The following is a 21,593-nucleotide window of genomic DNA, read 5'->3' as shown; positions in this document are numbered from 1 at the left end:
TCGTGCAAGACGGGATTTAAATATCAGTTGGCACAAATATTCCCGTGGATTAGACAACATGTCATGAGCAAATCCCTCACCCTAGGTCTAAAGTCAAGGTCACACTTAAGAGGCCAAATCTTAGCTACAAAAATGACATTGTCCAGAGCATTTCTTCTTCATGCATGGAGGGATTTTGATGTAACTTGGCACAAATGTTCACCACCATGAGGCACCCTTGTTTATAGAATTACGCACCTTTGTTGTTACTTTAGATAGATGATATTGCTAATTTTTTCATTACTTGCCGTAGGGAAAATTCGATATCAAGTTTTTTGGGTGTGTGTGTTTTCTTAACATACTGATTGTATATATAATACAATATTGCTTATACATCATTGACAAATATCAGTTCATTATTCTATACTGCAGTAGAAAAAATTAGATGCCTTCCAGTAGGGGACTATGTACTGCATGACAATACACTTGTCTTACTAAGCAATAGACTAAGGAAAGTATAAAAATTCTATAAAATACAGTTTTATGCAATCAAAACAATTACATTCCTTGTATACCTTATAAAGATAGGGATTTTATGAGGACCAAACGTGGAGGCTATTCGATCGTTCTGAGTACGTGCAAATGAAAATGGATGTACCATTAAACTTTATACCATGCGCTCAATGTATTTTATCCATAAAACCTTTTGTTTCTACTTTTACAGCTATAATATTCATGTAACATTTTGCTGCCTTATGATAAATTTATGATGTTAAGATTACTTTTAAAAACAGTGCTGATTTCATAAAGAATAAAACAAAATCAAAAACAAATATGTATCATTGTTGGAATCTTTTTATAAGTGAATCAATTATAAATCATGTATCTGGTCAGTCTTATTTCTGCAGACAGGAAACTCATGCAGTGGTTTCTTAGACCATAGTGAGGTGAAGCATTAATTGCCACCGATCATATCTGAAATATTTCGTGTAAATAAATTAAAATTTTCTCGTTTCGTTCCGTTTCGCAAAGTACTAGGTATTGGTACTTTGCGAAACGGAACGAAACGAGAGAGGAAATGTTAAGTTTGTTATATACATGTATTATTGATGCTGACAACTACCAATAAAAAGATAAAAGGAGAATCAAATTTTATTACACGCAGTTACATGCAAGACAATATGCAAAAAGTATTCCCTTCACAAACATACAAATTCGCGTATAATCTCAAAACATGAAAAGGCAACTTGACCGTTCCAAGGCGGGGCCCCACTGTGTTCTTCGTTTTTTTTTGTCCTTGTATGTTTGTTTTGTGTGTTGTGTGTGCGTGTGTGTGTTGATCGTGTGTGCCTTTGGGGAGTAGGCTGCGTTTTTTGGAACGTAGCTTTCCCTGTTGGATATTCTTCCATGTTTTTTGGCGATCCAGACTCGGCAATTATACAAACATAAATGATTATTCGGTATGTCCGGCTATATTGCATGTCTTGGTATTTTAAGAAGGTACATGACATTGTGTAGGTATGTACATAGTTACAGTGTGATGCATGAAATCAGTAATTTCCGATTAGGGCTTTGTTGTCTCCAATTAATTGAAAAACAACGACTTACAAATCCAGGCTCAACCATTATTGTACATGCAAGCAATAAACGATAAATAGATATGAATTTCTGAAATATTTCATGTAAATATATTAAAAATTTCTCGTTCCGTTTCGTGGGTATTGGTATTTTGCGAAACGGAACGAAACGAGATCGGAAAATCTAATCTGGTTTTATATGCATTATGTAATTCAAGATGCTGACAAGAAAGAATTAAAAAAATAAATAGAAGGAGAACCAAATTTCATTACAAGCAGTTACATGCAAGGATCGTATATGCAAAAGGTAGTCCCTTCACGAACAAACAAATTCTGTATTTTTTCACAAGTAAAAGGATAATTTTTCCTATGTAAAATCAAGTGACCCCTGGGGCAGGGTCAATTTTGACCCCGGGGGTCAAGATTTGAACAAATTTTGTAGAGGTCCATAAGGCAATGCTACACGTCAAATATCTAAGCTCTAGGCCTTCTGGTTTATTTTATGAAAATTTTGAAGATTTTTCTATTTACAATCAAGTAACCCCATGGGGCGGGGTCAATGGTTTATTTTCAGAAAATTTTTGAAGATTTTCCTATGTAAAATCAAGTGACCCCTGGGGCAGGGTCAATTTTGACCCCGGGGGTCATGATTTGAACAAATTTTGTAGAGGTCCACTAGGCAATGCTACATATCAAATATCTAAGTTCTAGGCCTTCTGGTTTATTTTTTAAAATTTGTTGAAGATTTTCCTACAGAAACCTATGTAAAATCAAGTGACCCCTGGGGCGGGGTCAATTTTGACCCCGGGGTCATGATTTGACTAACTTTAGTAGAGGTCCACTAGGCAATGCTACATGTCAAATATCTAAGCTCTAGGGCGTCTGGTTTTTGAGAAGAAGATTTTTTAAGATTTTCCTATGTAAAATCAAGTGACCCCTGGGGCGAGGTCAGTTTTGACCCCGGGGTCATGATTTGAACGACTTTGGTAGAGGTGCACTAGGCAATGCTTCACACCAAATATCTAAGCTCTAGGGCTTCTAGTTTTTGAGAAGAAGATTTTTAAAGTTTTTCCTTTCGGTTGCCATGGCAACCAGAGTTCTGCATGGAATTCAATTCTTTGAAAAAAATTGTAGAGCTTTACCCAAGAAACATTCCTGTGAAGTTTGGATGAAATTGACCTAGCGGTTTATGAGGAGATGTCGTTTAAAGTAAACGTTTACGGACAACGGAAGACGGACGCCGGACAGTGAGTGATCAGAACAGCTCACCCTGAGCCTTTGGCTCTGGTGAGCTAAAAATAATGACAAAGTATATTCCCCATAATACTAATTGTTATTGGGAGATAATCCAGTAGCTTAGAACTACAAATGGAATCACACAGTATTCTCCGTTATACCACATATGATGCACCAGGATGTGTTACAATGTATAGTAATAACCATAGTAATAATCTTTAACTTTATACCAAAACTTGGAGCATGTTAATACTAATGCACAATGACTTGTCATGCTCCCTGATTCCAAATTAAAAGATCTACAAAATGTATATTGAAAATTGCAGCGCAGGACAGCACAGCTGGATATCATACCTTTAGTAGTTCAATTACATGTAGTACCTGTTGAAAATTTTGGTCAATCATGGTTGGTATATCATATGAATTGTCAAGTTGAATTTTGCATTCTTTCATTGTTTTAACAGTCGCAATGAATTGGTGTTTGTCTGTTTATTTATTTACATTTGTTAGCCTTTACATTGGACCTTGATATCTAATCTTTGCATTGAAGTGCTATTTATGTTTTGGTGAGAAAAGTGAATGTGCGTTGCATGTTCAACTTTGTGCTTGCCAAACATTTAATAACGAAGCGGGTCATGATAATCCTGAATGGCTCACATGAGTGATTGGGCATACAGCCGCTAGTGTTAACAAGATTTTCCTTTGATCTGGCTTACAGACCTAGTTTTTGACCCCACATGACCCAGTTTCGAAGCTGACCTGATTTGACTGGGTGACCTAGTTTTTGAACCCAGATGACCCAGATTCAAACTGGAACTAGAGGTCATCAAGGCAAACATTCTGATCAATTCTCATGAGTTTTAAAATTTAAACTGTAGACTCTAGAGGGTTAACAAGATTTTCTTTTGATCTGGCCTACTGACCTAGTTTCTGACCCCATATGACCCAGTTTCAAAGTTGACCTAGAGATCATCAAGACAAACATTCTGGTCAAGTTTCATACAGATTGGGTCACAACTGTGGTCTTTAGAGTGTTAACAAGGCAAACATTGATGGACGCCAGATGACACACACCATATGACACGGGACAATGACGGTCACAATGGCTCACCTTGAGCACTTTGTGCTCAGGCAAGTTGAACATTCCAAATACATTTATTAACAGATGCCCCCATATAAATGCTCCCCTTTCCTCCAAATAAATGCAAGGCCCTCTTAATTCTATTTTTTTTTTTTTTTTGTAAAATACAAATAAAAATCAGTATTTCTTCCATACTGCTTATATATCTCACTACAATTACCACAATCTACTGTTAGGATTACATGCTCAGCCTCTACAATAGACTCCTTCCCCTAATAATTACATCAAAGGTTCTTTTTTGTGCAAAAAGCACATCATTTTTCTTATACCGTCAATACAATACATGAATATATACTCTCAGACTATAGTATTAATGATCCCCCACTCCCTAATCAAGGCACATGTCCCCTTGTCAAAAGAAAAGAACTTTGTTTTCGTATTGTCAGTACATGTATAAATATCTATTCCTAGGACATATATTATCAGGATATATATTTACCGAAGCCATGACTCCAAGTTTTGATTTGGTTAGTACTGAGCGATCAACCTGAAAAGCGCACAAGCGCAGGTTGGTTACCAAGTATTAACCTGACTAGCAGGTTAAATTCAAGCCAGCTCTCGTGCTTTGCAAGCGACGTAGACATAACATGTGTATACAAATTCAAAAATAATTGTTCCAAACAATTATGTAGAAAAGTACACAGAAACACCCCTGTGAAATGTCATTAATTTACTCACAAACCATTAATGAAGGTACTCCATGAAGATCTCAAGAGAAAAACATCAACAGAAAATGAGACTTATTCATAAAAAGCTCATGAAACACAGTTCATGAAGTATTCATGAAGTGGTATATGCATGAATTATTCATTAAATCATGCACAGTTCATATTCATGAAGAGTTTAATATGAAATCTGAAACAGGCAACTTCATGAAGTATTCAGTAAGTGGTAATATCCAGGATTTATTCATGAAATTGTTCACTGCACTGTTCATGAAGAGCAGAGTGTTTATGAACATTTTATAAACAAAATTCTTGCAAATGTACTTCATGAAGAGTTCATTATTTGTTTTGTTCATTATCTTAATGTCCCATTTTCTGTTTCATGAATATTTTATTCATAAATAATGCATAAAGATAAATTGAAACTTCATGGATAAAAATATGATCAGCCTGAGTCATCTTTAAGTAGAAATGACAATGTGTAGTAAAACTTTTCCTAATTTCAGGAATGTCACACAATACTAAAGACGCCTTTTAAATGTGGTTGCTAATACCAAGTCTTGATACCACAAGAGGTCAAGGAAGTAAAAGCACTTCAGTTCTTGTTCTGTTGCATTTTCTTTTGTATATATTCAACTCTTAGTCTAGTCTCATTAGTTAGTCAACATTTCAAGAAACAGTTAAACCAAACTGGTAAATACAATAAAAGAAGGAAGTAGATTTGACGATTAATTCCTTACAAGCTTACTAAGGTCTAACAATGTTATTGCCATATCTACCATTTGCAAGTCATTAAGCTGGCTTTGTTGAAAAAAATGTTTGCATGTATTTAATCAAGTGGTCATAGCTCATGCATTTTTTCTTCAAGAAAATGTAATAATAAGGCCTTGTTTAGGACTCATTCATTGGGTAATTTTGATACCTAAGTTTCCTTTTAGCAACTGTCTGAAGATATTGGACAAAATGTGACTGAAATCATCAAATCACAAAAGAACACTGATCAAATATTTCTGTGTGTGAAAAATATAACATTTTGTAGTCATACTGCAAGAATTTATTCAGTTAAAAAAATTGACTGATACCTTCCCTCATGGAAAAACCCTGAATATTTGGGAATTGTAATCTGAATAATTGCTGAACATTTCTGAATTTGTCTGAATCCTTCTTTGCTAATTTCTGAATACTTGCTTCAATTTGCAAAATTCAGGAAAAAAACAGAAATGTTCAGACAGAAATGTTCAGACATTAGTTCAGAAATATTCAGATCTCAATTCAGGATATTCAGACATGATTCAGACATTTTCATAAATCAGTTCAATCACATTTAGAAAATCTCAGGCATCAATACAGAATATTCAGCCATTTAGAAAATCTGAAAACTATATTTGTGAAAACTTCTGAGTATTTCTGAAACTTTTCTTAACATATGCTTTTCATTAACACTTTTTGCATTTGACTTTTATTTTAAAACCTTGATCTGTAAATAATCAATACACTTGCATCAAGTTATTTTTTGTTCAGAATTGAATAAAAATGTTTTCTGTTTTAATAGTCCAGCACCAGAATAGAATAATTCAGGAGTAACTTTTAGGAATATTTAAATGTAACAATAATACAGACTTGTATGTTCAGTCAGTATTTAGGTAAGGCTAGGCCAATATGATTACGTTTATAGTACATTATTTCATGATAAACATTTTACATAAAAGGGCAGTCACACAGGGTACAATTTAACCAGTACTAACAAAGAATGATCTGAACAGGGGGACACAGATAGAAGGTCCATGAACAGAGAGAAATACATTTAATACAGGCCTGTCTGGCTAACAACCTAGCTTTTTGCAAATGGACTGTCCGGTTCTTTAACATGCCCGATAGATTTTTGTATTTTGCAAATTTTCCCAATTAATTAAGACAATTTCCGAGAGCAGTTTCCCAATGCCTGGTTTATAATGTGGCAGCCACAGTTTTGCTATGAACACCAAGTGCATTAAGGAAAAATGAATATATTATTTTGTTGATTAATTGTAATATGGTTGAAGTCTATATACATGTGAGAAAATTAAGGTAGGACAACTCTAATGGACAATATTTCAAACTTAATTTAAAATGTGTTTTTTATTATCTATATCATACCACTGAATTGTTTTGAAATTTTAGGACACCTTTACAGGTGAATAAAAAAATTATTTTTTTTTAAAATTCCATCCCACCCCATTTTTCACTTTCACTCAAAATCATCTGACCCCTAGGATAAATAAAATGGCCATAAATTACTTATATTAAGCAATATAATACTAAATTTGGAGTTTATGGACCAAGAAGTGTTGTATGTTTGCAAATAAGATGATTTAAATGTTTATTTGGAAGACATTTCTTCTAAATTTGCATTTACTCATGACAACATGTGCAAACTCAAAAGCACTTTATTCCGAGGCCAAATGTTGTGACGACATTAAAAGTATGATTTTTTGGCAATAATGTGATTATTCCAAAACAAATTAATGCTTATTTTTTATAACTGACCTATTCCTAAGGTAAATAAACCATATTTAAAAACTTTGCCCGTCTAGTATTGAAAAAACACCAATGGGAAGTTAGACAGATGGAAACATTTTCATCACTTTATTTCCACTACTACTACATATCGACAGGTGCCTATAATGATCAGAATCTATGTATTATTGACATTTTCACAACTTGTTTGGAGTTTATAACAATACAAACACATGTGAATACATTTACTAGTTGTTTTAACCATTTTAATGTAAAATAATAAGATATCATTAGGTATTTTGATACCACCAAAAAGTAAATTTGCCGAGACAAAATTAAATGATAAATCTTACGCATTGCATAAATATTTACTGGTAAATACATTGCATGATGTTTTATAGATAAGAACATTGCAATAAATATAGAATACCTATATTGTTATTTCCTTAATTATCACTGTGTATGTACAGACAAATAAATGTACATAAAACAGTTTTGTCCCTGAACAGTCATTACACCAGTGTATAAAAATCTAGTGATTTTCAAAATATTTAGCAATTTGTGGTACAATCTCTTCCAACACTTTCTTATTGTTAGAGACTCTTGGTAAGCCTTCAGAGTTCTTTGAAATAAACACATCTTTTAAAGCATCTTCCCCACCTCTGGTATGCAACAATTTTAAGTGATTTATATTCAGACCAGACCCAGCAATGTTTTCAGCGGTAGGTTTTTTTTATCATACCTGAATAAATCAACGGATTCAATGATAGCAAATTGAGTGTTTTAGATTTGTTGAAAACCATGTTATTAGCAACTGCTGACTGAGAAAAGCTATGAGCCATTAAATCACTACTTGGGAGGTTCACAAACTTGATTAATTTCCCAAGGGCTACCACATCATCCATGGCATTGTGTGCATCCTATGTTTCACCAAGTAAGGATGACACAAGATCTACTTGTTTCAGTGATGTGTTCGGATAAAGCTTTCGAAACACTGACATGGAGTCAATGAATGCACATTCTGATAACTTATCCTGAGCTCCAATGTTCTTTAATGTAGACACAAGAATGGGAAAGTCAAATCTGCGACCATTGTGAGCTACTAAACATACACTTTTAAATTTGGATACCGGTATCCAATTAACAAATTCATCCATAGCTGTTTTTATAGATACTGATTGCACTTTTGTTCCATTTACTGTCATTTCCTCATTGTAAAATGATATGCCAGTAACAGTTGTTGCAGCCGTAGAAATGGGAACTGTTGGTTTAACATATTTATTGAACTGCTCTCCTGACTGTAACTCCACTGCAGCAATCTGTGTAATCTGCGGAAGCACTCGATCCGTCTCTAACTGCAAAACAATTGAAAAGAAATAAAAATGTATACGTATTCTCTTTATTCAGAAGTAAAATGAGCCGTGCCATGGGAAAACCAACATAGTGGCTTTGCGACCAGCATGGATCCAGACCAGCCTGCGCATCCGCGCAGTCTGGTCAGGCTCCATGCTGTTCGCTTTTAAAGCCTATTGGAATTAGAGAAACTGTTAGCGAACAGCATGGATCCTGACCAGACTGCGCGGATGCGCAGGCTGGTCTGGATCCATGCTGGTCGCAAAGCCACTATGTTGGTTTTCCCATGGCACGGCTCAAATGTTCATTCCCCTACTTCACTTGCACAGATTGTCAAAATTTTGGAACTGCTAGTGGGGATTGTACTCGTGTCCTCAGCTTAGCAGACTGACACTTTGGTCAAATGAGCTATCGGTGACCCTCCATAAGAAAAATTCTGATATGCATTTCCATGTTGCAACAACTATGTAAAGCGCCTTTGAACGTGAAATTGATCATGAAAAGGGCGCTATATAAATCTGGTATAGTAATAATAATAATAGTTGATTGTATATATAATAATTTTGTTGAACCTAGCATAAAAAAATACTTCTTCAATGATAACAATGTTATACCAAATCCAAGCTGTCTGGTAGACTATGTTGTACATACAGCAGACACTAGCAACCATGTGTCTGACACCAAAATACAGAAGTTAGTGGACATGATTTCCGAAGTTGTAACAAACTAAACAATTACTCACTCAGGCTTGTTGTTTCCAAGTCAAAAGATACAACAGTCGGGGGTCCTGGTAACTGGACAGGTTTAAAATTATCTCTTGGAATGGAATCTGGAATCTGTTCCACATCTACATTCTCGCCGTGAGCAATTCCTGTTATATAAAAGTATAAATGCAAACAAATGTATTCATCTTTTGGTTTTGGTTTCCCTGGCTGTTGTCTTAGTAACAAAAGTAACTGTTAAATTATAATGAATATGGCAGTTATGTTTTAAAATATCCAAGTGTTAAACAACATACATGAGCCGCACAACGAGAAAACCAACACAGTGGCTTTGTAACCAGCATGAATCCAGACCAGCCTGCGCATCCATGCTGTTCATTTTCGAAGTCTTTTGTGATATGTAAACGTTAGCAACAGCATGGATCCTGACCAGACTGCAGATGCGCAGGCTGGTCTGAATCTGTGGTGGTCGCAAAGTCACTATGTTGTTTGTCTCATGGCGCGGCTCATATGTATTTGTAAAGGGGACCATATCATAACATACAAGTTCAATATCACAAGAGCTCAGAACATGAAAATCCCCCTTGGTGGAGACAGTAACTGTAAAAGCAACAATGGGTCTTACATGATATGAAGCCTGAAGTGTTCATGAGTAATTGCCCAGAAACTGTTTTGTAGTCCCTTGACCTATAAAACAAAAGGGGGATCATCTGCTGGTCATGACAAACCTCCATACAAAGTTTGATGTTCCTAGGCTGAAGCATTTATGAGTTACTGCCCGGACAAAGTTTTGCAGTCAAAGGTCCCCCGCAACCTTTGACCTACTGACCTAAAACAATAGGGTTCTGAAGAAAGGGGCATAATAAACATTTTCATGTTCACTCACCAGACTGATATTTGTCTCCTTCTAGAGCTTCATTTGCACCTTGATTAGTAGCCCGTTCCTGTTTCAGCACCAGTCGTCTACGTTTAGTGGATGGGGATTGGGCTTTCTGTTGTTTGGTGTGTCGCCGCTTCAAGCACATGTCAGCATACTTGACAGTGTGTGCACCAGGAGATAGTCCGAGCTTGTTGAAACCCTGTAAAACAAATAATAATAAAATCATAAAAACAACACCTTTCTACCCCTATAAGAATAAAATGTATATTGAAGATACATACAAATATTGCAGTTTGCATAAAAAATATTAATACCTTGCTAATGTATTCATCACAAATATTGTTAAATTTATTTGTTTACATAAATTATGCTGACATGGGTGCCACACTATTTTTTCATTGACTTGTCAGTACATGGTAATTTTCACCAGAAACTGACAACTGCCCAAAAATAATTTTTAGATTCTATAAAGTTTTCATTAGCAATCTCTCTTATGCGGACAGACATAAGTCTTGAACTCACAACTTATTGCTCTCATGCCAGGTATTTAGTATAAATTGAATGTATGGAAACATACTTACATTAAAGATCATGGCATTCAGGTTTCATCGATATCCAAAACAACAACAACTTGAATAACAAGAACAATCTGAAACGAACGAATAAAATTGAACAAATAACAACAAAAATTAACAAATAACGTAAGAAAACAAGAACTGTCTGATATACAGTCAGTGCTTCACAATTCGAAGCTTGTTTATATAGACAAAATCCTCCCTACAGCAAGTGTCTCAAGTTTCATTGCAATAGCACTGATTGAACTTATAAAAAGTCAAACAAAAAGGGCCAGAACTCCTTACAAAATCATCCAAGAGTTATGGCGCACTTGCCTAGTTCTGTTGACTATTATTAGTGTTTCAAGACTGGTTTCATTACAGTAACATTGTAGTATACAAAATACTGGACTTTATAAAAAAAAAACTGTAACCAATGTAGATGCATTTACAAGCCCCCCCCCCCCCACCCCCTTTAACCCCTTTGAATAGTCAAAATAATAACGGTAAGGGTTTTTCAAGGAAAAAATGAGTGGAGAGACCGGAATTAGTTAAACTTATTGTGGTGGTACCACAAAGAAAAAAAGTGATTTCGCTCATCACCACTCATTTTTCCCTGGAAAATCCTTAAATACCAAGTAAAGAACAATAACAAATTCAGAACATTAACTGTTTTATACCTTAGTTATAGTGCCTTCCTTCATTTACGAATGCTGCTGTGGCATGGACTCGATAGTCAAGACTGCTGGTGTTGCCATAATGGTGACTCTTAGGAGCTCTCAATGTCACTTCCTTGTTGGCGTGTTCACACTGTTGGCTTGAACCAAGATCTATATACTGATGGGCATTATGTATCAGCGGATCAAATATCTGTTGTAGTCGTTGTCTGAGGGTTTCATCCTGTAGAGCTGTCTTACAGGGCAGGCTACGATGAAGATATTTTTCTCCGGGTTTTCTTTTATATCCACAATACCTAGGCATACAAAGACTATGGTCTCCAAACTAATGTGGAACAATGGCTTTCACATTGTTTTCCATTCCACTTTTATCTCCTTGGTTTTTGGCAAATGTGTATTTTAAACACTTTTCAAGGTGGGTGATAGCACTTTTGCTCAACTTGATACCTTTGTCATTTTTTAAGCAATATAGACTTTTGGTAAAGTTTTTAACCACATGATTTTTATCAAATCTTTTCTTCATACTTATTCCAAGGTTAGTTTTTATTTTTGAAATAAGTGTATTGTCTCCATCACCCTCCAAATACTCCACTGTGGTGCCCTCTTCCAACAATTCATGTACTCCCTTCACACCACTTTTGGCTTCCATAGCTCTAGCACTATCTGTGTGGTTACGTACACATCTATGGGGACGTACTTTTTGGCCCGGTCTTTTTCTTCTCCACCAGCTACAAACACCACAAATTCGGTGACCAACAACTTTCTTCTGTTTTGTAGACTTCCCAGTGGTCAGGAAAAAAGTATAAGCTGTGAGAAATAACAAACATAAATATTATATAGAATGTCATTCATACTATTCAAGATATACTTTAGACAAGCCTTATTTTGTATAATAAAGGGAGATAATTAAAAAACTAGGTAGAGATATGGTTCTTTGACACTGCACTTCCTGTGCCACATAACACCATGGTAATACTTACTTTGTACCATTATCATGAAAATCCATCCATTAGTTTCTTAGATATTTCAGCTGATGGACATGATGGATGGACAGATGGATTAACGGACGGACAATGCAGAAATTATATCCTTCTGCCTTTGGCGGGGGGGTGAGGGGTAAAAAGTAAAATCAACTTTAATTTTGCCATTTTGTTAAGTACATTTGTTGATTTGTCGATAAGTTAGTTAGTTCTCTGTTTTCACACATAGTTTTTTGACATACTTGTTTTGTATAACATTTCATACAAGAATACATATATGGCAAACAAAAAATATTTTAAAAGAAAAAATACAGCTGAGAACTTACAGGTTAGAGAGTCAAAACCTCGTTTATGCCAGGCTGTGTCCACAGCAACCGACATACCACTTCTTGTGCGGCATGGGTATTTAGGTAGTAGATCTAGTCTGACTTTAGCTTTTCTGACTTGCTTGGGTAACATTCTATGTAATCTGGGAGTGTGAACTGGGGGAGGCAATGGCATTCTGGAGTCCAATTGAGTGCTGCAAACAAACAAATATACATGTATATAACAAATCTGAATTTGTATTTTTGTCAGGGTGTGGTTGTGAAAGCTTATTAATCTTGAGGTTGCATGTTCGGTCCTACATTCTGAACCTGGGTTCCATAATCCATATAGTTTACAGCCTAAAATCAGGTTAACTCCAGCGGCACAGTAGAGCTTCCACATGTGGATAAAATGCCACAAAGTTTTGATTATTGGTCTGTGTAGGCTGGTGCTACATGTTGACAAATTAACCCTTATCCTGCTATATATTTCTATAATGAACTTGTCCATCTTTAAATTTGGACAGTATCATTAACTGTTAGATGGGGTGATTACCAAAAAATACTGACTGAATGGCAAACAGTGCAGATCTTGATCAGACTGCATGGATGTACAGTCTGATCACGATCTGCACTGGTCGCAAAGGCAGAATAAATTGTGTCTAGCATGATAAGGGTTAATATCTGTACTGTAAATAAAGAGTCTCCAAAAAATCTGGGACTGAAATCTTAACTTTAAGGCATTGTATTTCAAGGTTTTAGAAAATGATTGAAACATGTAAGTACCTGCAACTGTTATCTGGTAAACAGGCAGTCTCTGGAACATTCTGTTCAACATGTTCAATACAGCTATTCTCATCATCACTCTCAGTATCAGTCCATTCTAGTCCATCATCATGAAGCCTCAAATATTTTTAAAGAGTGCTAACATTTAAAATTGTATTTAGTACAAATTCATGGCATACTGTGCAATGTAAAATATAATGTATCCTTGCAATATGAAACACACCAGAAACACTATCTCTGTTGTTGATTTGAAGATACAGTTAGTCATAAGTCACAATCTAAGGTTTTGGTTTGAACATACGGTCAGCCATAAGTATCTATCTTTGGCTTGAGTATCTAAAAAATGGTATTCTTACTGTGATACAGGAGATAAATCTGGTAGTGGACAAACGCCCAAGTCTTCTATCAAACCGCTCATACCAACTTGTGCATCTTGAGACACTGCATGCGCATTGGTCCTGTAGAATTAATTTGAATTATAAAAACAACTGAGAAATATCAACAACAAATAGTGTTACCATGGTTACTGACATATTTTGGAGTCCATGGACTCAAACTATTGCAAAATTTAATGGACTGGTCCTTTCCACACGTTTTGGAAAAATAACGTTCAATTAGGTGGAATCTATTTTTGTATTTTTATCACAATCACAGCTTTGGACTCTGGTTCTCAAAATGTAGAACAAAAAAAAAGTTGGTTATCAGAAATTAACTGATTGATTGACTGATAAAATTAAGTGCATATGATATAGAAATATCTTTTAAATATCAAGTATACAACCTAAGGCTATGATTGTGTCTGACAAAAAATAAACATACTCCATTTCATTCTTGAATGCCTCCTCAGCTACGGCTCGTGATGACTCAGCGGAAACTTTTTCCACAACATCTCCTGCCCGAACCTCCATCTTTTTCAAGTTTGCATCTGACACCGTCTTTAGATTTAGTTAGCTAACATGTTATTAACACGTCCTGGTCTACCCAGACTATCGATCATTGCTGGAAAGATATTGACAGTTTTTCAAGGAAAGAAATTAAACTATTATAAAAACATATATACAGTATAGTAGACGCAACTTGACCCTGATGGTTGACCTTTGTATTATAATACATAATGATGAGCAAATATAATAAAAAGTGTCCATCCTAAACAAGTCATCTAATACTTGGAATGACAGCAGTAGCATCTCAGGTTTGAACACATAAAAAACTGGAATATATTGACAACAAACAATTTATATAATCATCCATCAAGCTAGCTGAATGTACACTACCTTGTACTAGTACTTACTTATCAAACAATACATTGTACCAGTTGGTACACAAACCAGAAACCGGATCTTGTCATGCTTGTTACAACATTCAGTCATCTGAAACCCACAGGCCATTCGGGCCACTAAGCTTGCAGAATTTATTGGCCCGGATTACTTTCTACTAGCCAAAATCTTTGGTTACGTATGTGGTGGTACGTACTGTACACATTTACTTACATCTTCATTGCATTCAACGTTTTTTTTTCTCATTTTTTCTTTTCAAAATAAAAGCAAAGAAAATGACAAAATGCAGCAGATTTCATATATTACCACATTTATTTACCCGTTTTTTTGTCTCTCCTTGCATACAAAGCCATGTAAAAAGCAGGGAATTCTAAACAGCAAACGTTAACGGTCGGATGAATGGAATTCCCTTGATGCATTTTACCGAGATATAAGCGATTAATGTACAGACAAGATCCCGGCAAAATTTCACTGGTCAAACAAGCCAGTCGTTTGGAAATTTTCACTGGTCCGACAGAAATTTCACTAGTCACAGGCCATTGGATCTCTGCTCACTTCCAGGACTGCACATTTACATTGATTAATATTTTTCTAAGTACTGGTACTGATGATAAACCCGGACAGATGATAAAGTTGACCACCTTGAAAATATTCGATTGCAAGCAGTTATTTATAAAATTGAACACACCATCTCATAGTTTCCACTTAGAACACCAACTGGTGTAAACAAAAACAAAATTGGTAAATATTCTGTATAAATAAATGACTTACATTTATTTGTATAAAAAATATTTATCCAAAATTACTGATTACTGGGAAGTGTGTGTTTTTTTTTTGCGCATGCTCACTGTCGAAACATGAAGGCCTGACATTGTGTCACTTTTCATTACTTGATCAGGAATGACTGTTGAAGCTTTTTGGGGAAAGTTTCAATATAATAATACGAAGAAAATTTTGTAAATGACAAAGTGGTCGAATTTATCATCAGTCAACGTTCATACAGTCCCCATTTTACAAACCCCTTTCAGGGCCTCACTTCGTGTGGGGTTGCTTACTAAATATAAAATTTGAATTATGTAAAGTTTTCAGCAAAATGTTAAACTTTATTTTGATACCAACCATTGATTTCAATTTGCAGAAATAAAAAAGTTACAGGTAAATAAAATCATTTTCTGTTCGGGTTTATCATCAGTACCAGTAGTCCACACTGGTACTATGCTGATGTTGATTTATTTATTTACACATCCATGCTGGGGAAGGTATTAAATTTAGCTAATTTAGCTATTTATAGCTAATATAGCTATATATGGCTAAAAAGTGAACAAAAGAATTGCAAGTTTCTATTAATAACTCTTAAACTGAAAATAGGTGCATATTAGTTGCTTGCATATTGAATGAAATTGGAATTTGTAACATTTTACAGAAATAAAATAAATTATTTACAGATGCGTTTTTTCAGCAATAATTTTAATACATCCTTGGATCAAGTTAATCATCCAATTAAGTACACAAAACAAATATTATTTTTTCGCAATTTTGTTAATTTTCAGCTCTTCTTTCACAAGCACTCGAACACATCTATGAAAATATGTACTATAGTCTGTACACAAAAGTGTCATTTATGAAAGATCTTTGAAATCAAACAACATGTTGTATAGCTGGCATGTCTAATGTAAAACCAATCCAAGGGAGGTGAAAAGAACTGAATGAAGATGTAAACTAGCACATTTTTCATGGAAATTTCATGCAATAATACAGTTACACATTATCACAGTGTATAGACTCTCTGTACGCCCGACCGGAAGTCGTCAAAAACTAGGCGTTCAGAAATCAAAACACAAATTTTTGCTGTCGCGGATGGCTTGGATTTTCGTTGTTTATTTCGTTAATATCGCATAAAGTAAGTGTATTTTTTATCTACATATTGTTTAAGAGCTACTGTTTACGTAGATACCAAACACGCCTATTAAAACTCTTAATATACTTCATTTAAAGTCGAATCAGGTGTGGGTATTTGTTCGATTTTGTAATAAAACTATCAATTCTTTGAAATACATGTATATTGAGCTTTTGCAAAGAATTGAAACCTTTGCTACTTCGTAGATAAATATCTTACGCATTAATAAATACTAGCATGGCTCTATGGTAACGAATGCGTTTTCAGGAAAATGTGTTTTTCTGAGACATATATGCCGATTACACTGTCCCACTAGTCGATACATTACTGGCCCACTAATCGCTATTTCTAAAATCCGGACTGAACGCTTAGTCGAAAAACTGAACGCCTATTCAAAACTTCTTTTCATTCATATATTTCCATAATTTGACTTTGTTTTATTACAACCGACATTTAAAAGGTAATAGTTATAATTTCTTTCGTTTTCGTAACAGTCACTGACCAGTTTATATGTTATTACTGCAGTTTCGAATCCACTTTTCGTAAAGGTTAGTGTTTATTAGTAAGTAATTATCAAATTAATTAGTCTAGCACGGCTCAGTCGCAGTAAATGCGTACTAATAACCTCTAACCTGCATTGTGTTTGAAATTATTTTTTTTGTAATAATGACTAGATTCTTTACACTAACGCATCATTCATATAATCGTTAAGTGGCCCAACTCAGTGCTTGATCCATTTCCGGCATCTCAGAGACTTGTTCGGACTTTATGACGTGGACTTTATCATAATTCACAGAAGAAACAGCTGCCGTCGGCGCGGCTATTTGTAATTTCTGTTTATTTTAATATCCGGCTCCAAATAACCGCTGATATCAGTCAAAATCAAGCAGATCGAAGCTAGTATCCAATTCTTTTTCGTTTGCATTAAAAATTATTTCAGTAATCGCTACAGAACAAGCGGAAAATGACCTGGCTCCTATATAGAGCGGATATAATTTGACCAAATGTTATGGGACTTGCTGCTATCAACCAGTTTTATAACCCCAAAGGCACTTGTGAAATTTCAATTCAATAACTGTATTAGTTTTGGAGATAGTAACTTGCATGTAAAACTTTAACCAGAATTTTCTAAGTCCTAAAGGGGGCATAATTTGCCCAAAATACACGCCAGAGTTATGGGACTTGACCCAGTGAGGTTGGTAATTGATCTAGAAAAAGAAAAAAATAAGTTTCAAAGCTATATGCCTTGAAATGATAGCTGTATGTACTTGCATGCAAAAACTTAACCAAGGTGTGACGCCGACGCCGACGCCAGGGTGAGTAGAATAACTGACTATTCTTCGAATAGTCGAGCTGAAAAGGCTTTGTTTGCACAATGTTTATGTGAAATTACAGTAAGGTATAAGCAACAGTTAAAAAAAGATGTGACAGAAAAAAAGGCTGCCAAAAAACTTAACTTTAACCAAAGGCGGGGCTAGTAGAAAAGCACCGCTATTCCCCGAATTATCGAGCTAAAATACAAAGAAAAAAAAACAAAAACAGTGTCCTGTCAAGCTGAGCGGAATAAATACATATTTTTCTCGTATGTTAACGGAAACTCGTATACAGATTCTATTTCCTGTCCAAGACAAGGACATCGTTGGTGAAACAGACTAGTAAATACTGTTTCACTGTCACAAGTAAAATACAATACAAAACTTATATTTATAAATTCAGTAAGTACAGTGTATAGAGCATACAAGCCCAAACACTTCGTCATTTCGTTATTGAATAGGCGTACAGTGTTTTGGCGAATAGTGGGACAGTTTTTCTATAAAGATTTGCGACTAGGCGTTCAGTGTATAATTCATATGCATGTTGAATTTAACAATATTTAAACTATTCAGGATTGTAAATTCATATTTGTAGGTATAAACTCATTTGCATGAATTTATAATTTAACATTCAGAAGCGGTTCTGACACGTATTTCACTCGCAGTTCCTAAATAATGGGCATTTTAGCCTGAATACATCGTCTTTTGCTTCGACCTTCTAGGTTTTGAATGAAAATACATTTTAATTTCATGTGTTAATGTCTGTTAAACGGCAGTTTGTTGTAGAGACATTTATCATACATTGAAAAATATATACAACAAGAATATTTATTTCAAATAGCCACAGAAAAACATGAAAATACACACTACCGACAGCTTCCAAAAATTTGAAAAACGAAAGTGAACGCCTAGTTATTGGCGACTTCCGTTTGGGCGTACAGAGAGTCTATACACTGTGATTATGTCCTCCTACCAGCTTAATCTCTTATATAAACACAGCATGGTCACTCACTCAATACACTGGTGTGTTAGGCTATGACAAGTTGTTTTTGTGTTTTTGTGTTCAGTGTTTGTGTTAAATATAACTAACTGTAAGAAACGAAAAACATTCATTGCAATAAAACAAAATGGTGCATACTTGTAGCATGAGTTAAGCTAACAAAATTTTATGTGATATCAAAACACTTTGAAATAGATCTAGTAATGTGCAGACAACCACCATTCAGGGGATGTTAAACACTGATTCAATTACATTGGCCTTAAAGTCACTCTAGGCGTTTAATACAGGCTATTGTGATTACTGGCACAACTGAACTTAATTTCCTCCAATTAAACAAAGCAGTTAAAAAAAAACTGCATCGGTAAATGTTGTACTTGATTGATCAATTCATGTGTAGAAAATTGTGTGACATAGATGGACTAGTGACATGATGCTCGTGTTAAAATGTGAGCAAGGGTGAGAAAAATATACATTTCTTTAGTTCACTTTTTAGCCATATGTGGCTATATTAGCTATAAATAGCTAAATTTGATACCTTCCACAACCTGACATCTAATGCAAGCACTTCCCACTCTACCAATCTTCTTCCCACTTTCCACGATTCATCTAATCCATTATTTTCAACGCGAGTGGTTGTTACATCGTTTCCACAATACGAGTGATCATTATTCAACAATTTCTTGCGTCGATTTATTGGTTTTCTCTTCGAAAATTGACCTTTCTTGTTTCGTGCCATAATTTCCGTTTTCAGAAAACGCTGGTCGCGAAATCCAATTATTATTATTTCGAATATCATTAAACAAAACTAACTGAAATATTAATCAAACACCACTTTATAATAGTTATATAAAAAATATTGCGTAAATACATATTTTGGGATAAAATCAAATTTTTACCGTAGTTTACCGATGACGAACGGAGCGTTGTGATATTTACCGAGTTTAAAACGACATTAGACGATCTTTTAAAATGTTGGCGGGAGTTATTAGTTGTCCTGAAAAATAAAAAGATTTTGTTTGTTTGTTTGTTTGTTTGTTTTGGATTTAACGCCGTTTTTCAACAGTATTTCATTCATGTATCGGCGGGCAGTTAACCTAACCAGTGTTCCTGGATTCTGTACCAGTACAAACCTGTTCTCCGCAAGTAACTGCCAACTTCCCCACATGAATTATCAGAGGTGGAGGACGAAGGATTTCAGACACAATGTCTTTTATCAAACCCGCCCGGGGATCGAACTCGCGACCCCGCGATCCGTAGACCAACGCTCTCCCTACTGAGCTAAGCGGGATGTTTATGTATTGTTACAAAATAAAATTGTCGAGTTGAGTTGAAATGATAATGATCATGGACATACTAATTTTTTTCTCTTGTAAATGTAATAAATGAATTAATGAAAAAAATATGCATAGGTATCTTTTGTGTATAAAAATATTTTTGAAATTGTGAATTTAGAAATTCATAACAAGAAACATTTTTACTTATTTCTGATAGATCTATGTGCATTTCAGTAGTATTTTAGAAAAGTTGGTCAATGGAATATCCTTAATTTACTTTTTAATCTTTCAGGAATATTTCAGTAAAAGCTCAGAAAAATCATCTTCTGAAACTTTCCGAATTTGTCTCTAAATCTTTCACATACAGTTCAGTACAAGTTCAGAAACACTCGGAAATGTCCACAACATAAACTCCCTGTTCAGAAAGATTCAGACTGCTAAACTGGTTCAGACAGGGTTCAGTCTATGTTAGACATGCATGTTTCAGAAATATTCAGAAAAATAATTTCACCAACTGAGTCACAATAAGGTAGAAAATATGTCAGGCAGCCAGTATGTTCGGACAGTAAAGCACTGCCGTATATAAGCAAGGGGTCACGGATTCAAGGGCAATATTGCAGACTTCTACCTAATATTGCACTGGATGATATCGGTTTTGCAATTAAGTGAGTGAATGAATGAATGAATGAATGAATGAATGAATGAATGAATGAATGAATGTGCAGGCTGATCAAGATGTGCAGGCTGATCAAGATCTGCATTGTTCGCCTTTCAGTCAGTATCTTTTTTGGTAAGCACCCCTTCTAACAGTTAATGGTAGTCCAAATTGGAAGATGGACAAGTTCATTATATAGAAATTGAGCACAGTAAGGGTTATTATGAATAAACCATTTACTCAACTGGAAACTATTAACATGTTATTTACTGTGTTCATTGGTATCAATTATAATTAAATGGGTTTGTACTTATATGTTCAACAGCAATGTTTTCCTAAATGGTTTACAGTCTTGCATTGACAGCAAATAAAATATGGTCAACCTTTCAATGATGGGAAGTTGGGGCTCCAGTGTCCTGTGATCAGCATCTTGTCTTTTCTTTGATTTGTTTGGGGGCATACTAATTTCTTTCACAGATAGCTATTAAGATAATATTGTAAACTTCCTGTGAAACTTGAGCATTTTTCTGAAAACATTTCAGCAAAACATAATATTTTATAGATATTTCATTTGTTTCATGAAAATATTAAGTAATTTTTAGCACAAAAATTCATGTTAGTGCTTGAAACTGCCACAAGATGCTTGGTAAATATTATGATAACATTCTTAAACATATTCTAGAAAAACTGTGCATTTTTCTGAAAACGTTATGCAATAAATTACTGTTTTCAAGATATGCTTTTTATTTCCAGGAAACTTTAGGCTATTGAGATAGTATTCACAAAAGTTAGAAAAATCAAGATAATTGCTCAAAGTGTTAAGATA

The 21,593-nt window shown here is 34.8% G+C and overlaps 1 protein-coding gene and 1 pseudogene across 1 annotated transcript; both read right to left on the bottom strand.

The window, feature by feature from the left end:
* Window positions 1-6,846: 6,846 nt before the first annotated feature.
* On the bottom strand, window positions 6,847-9,903 carry LOC123560767 (three-prime repair exonuclease 1-like; annotated as a pseudogene).
* Window positions 9,904-11,133: 1,230 nt separating this feature from the next.
* On the bottom strand, window positions 11,134-19,685 carry LOC123561735 (uncharacterized). Its single transcript, XM_045354314.2, has 6 exons — window positions 19,374-19,685; window positions 14,171-14,350; window positions 13,708-13,809; window positions 13,352-13,468; window positions 12,587-12,780; window positions 11,134-12,087 (listed from the first exon to the last, which is right to left on the bottom strand). The coding sequence occupies exons 2-6, from the start codon at window positions 14,257-14,259 to the stop codon at window positions 11,606-11,608; spliced, it is 984 nt and encodes a 327-aa protein (XP_045210249.2). The 5' UTR covers window positions 14,260-14,350; window positions 19,374-19,685; the 3' UTR covers window positions 11,134-11,605.
* Window positions 19,686-21,593: the final 1,908 nt, after the last annotated feature.

This window comes from Mercenaria mercenaria, chromosome 18 (assembly GCF_021730395.1).
Source record: "Mercenaria mercenaria strain notata chromosome 18, MADL_Memer_1, whole genome shotgun sequence".
Classification (NCBI taxonomy): Eukaryota; Metazoa; Mollusca; class Bivalvia; order Venerida; family Veneridae; genus Mercenaria; species Mercenaria mercenaria.
This window is presented reverse-complemented; position numbering and strand designations above follow the sequence as displayed.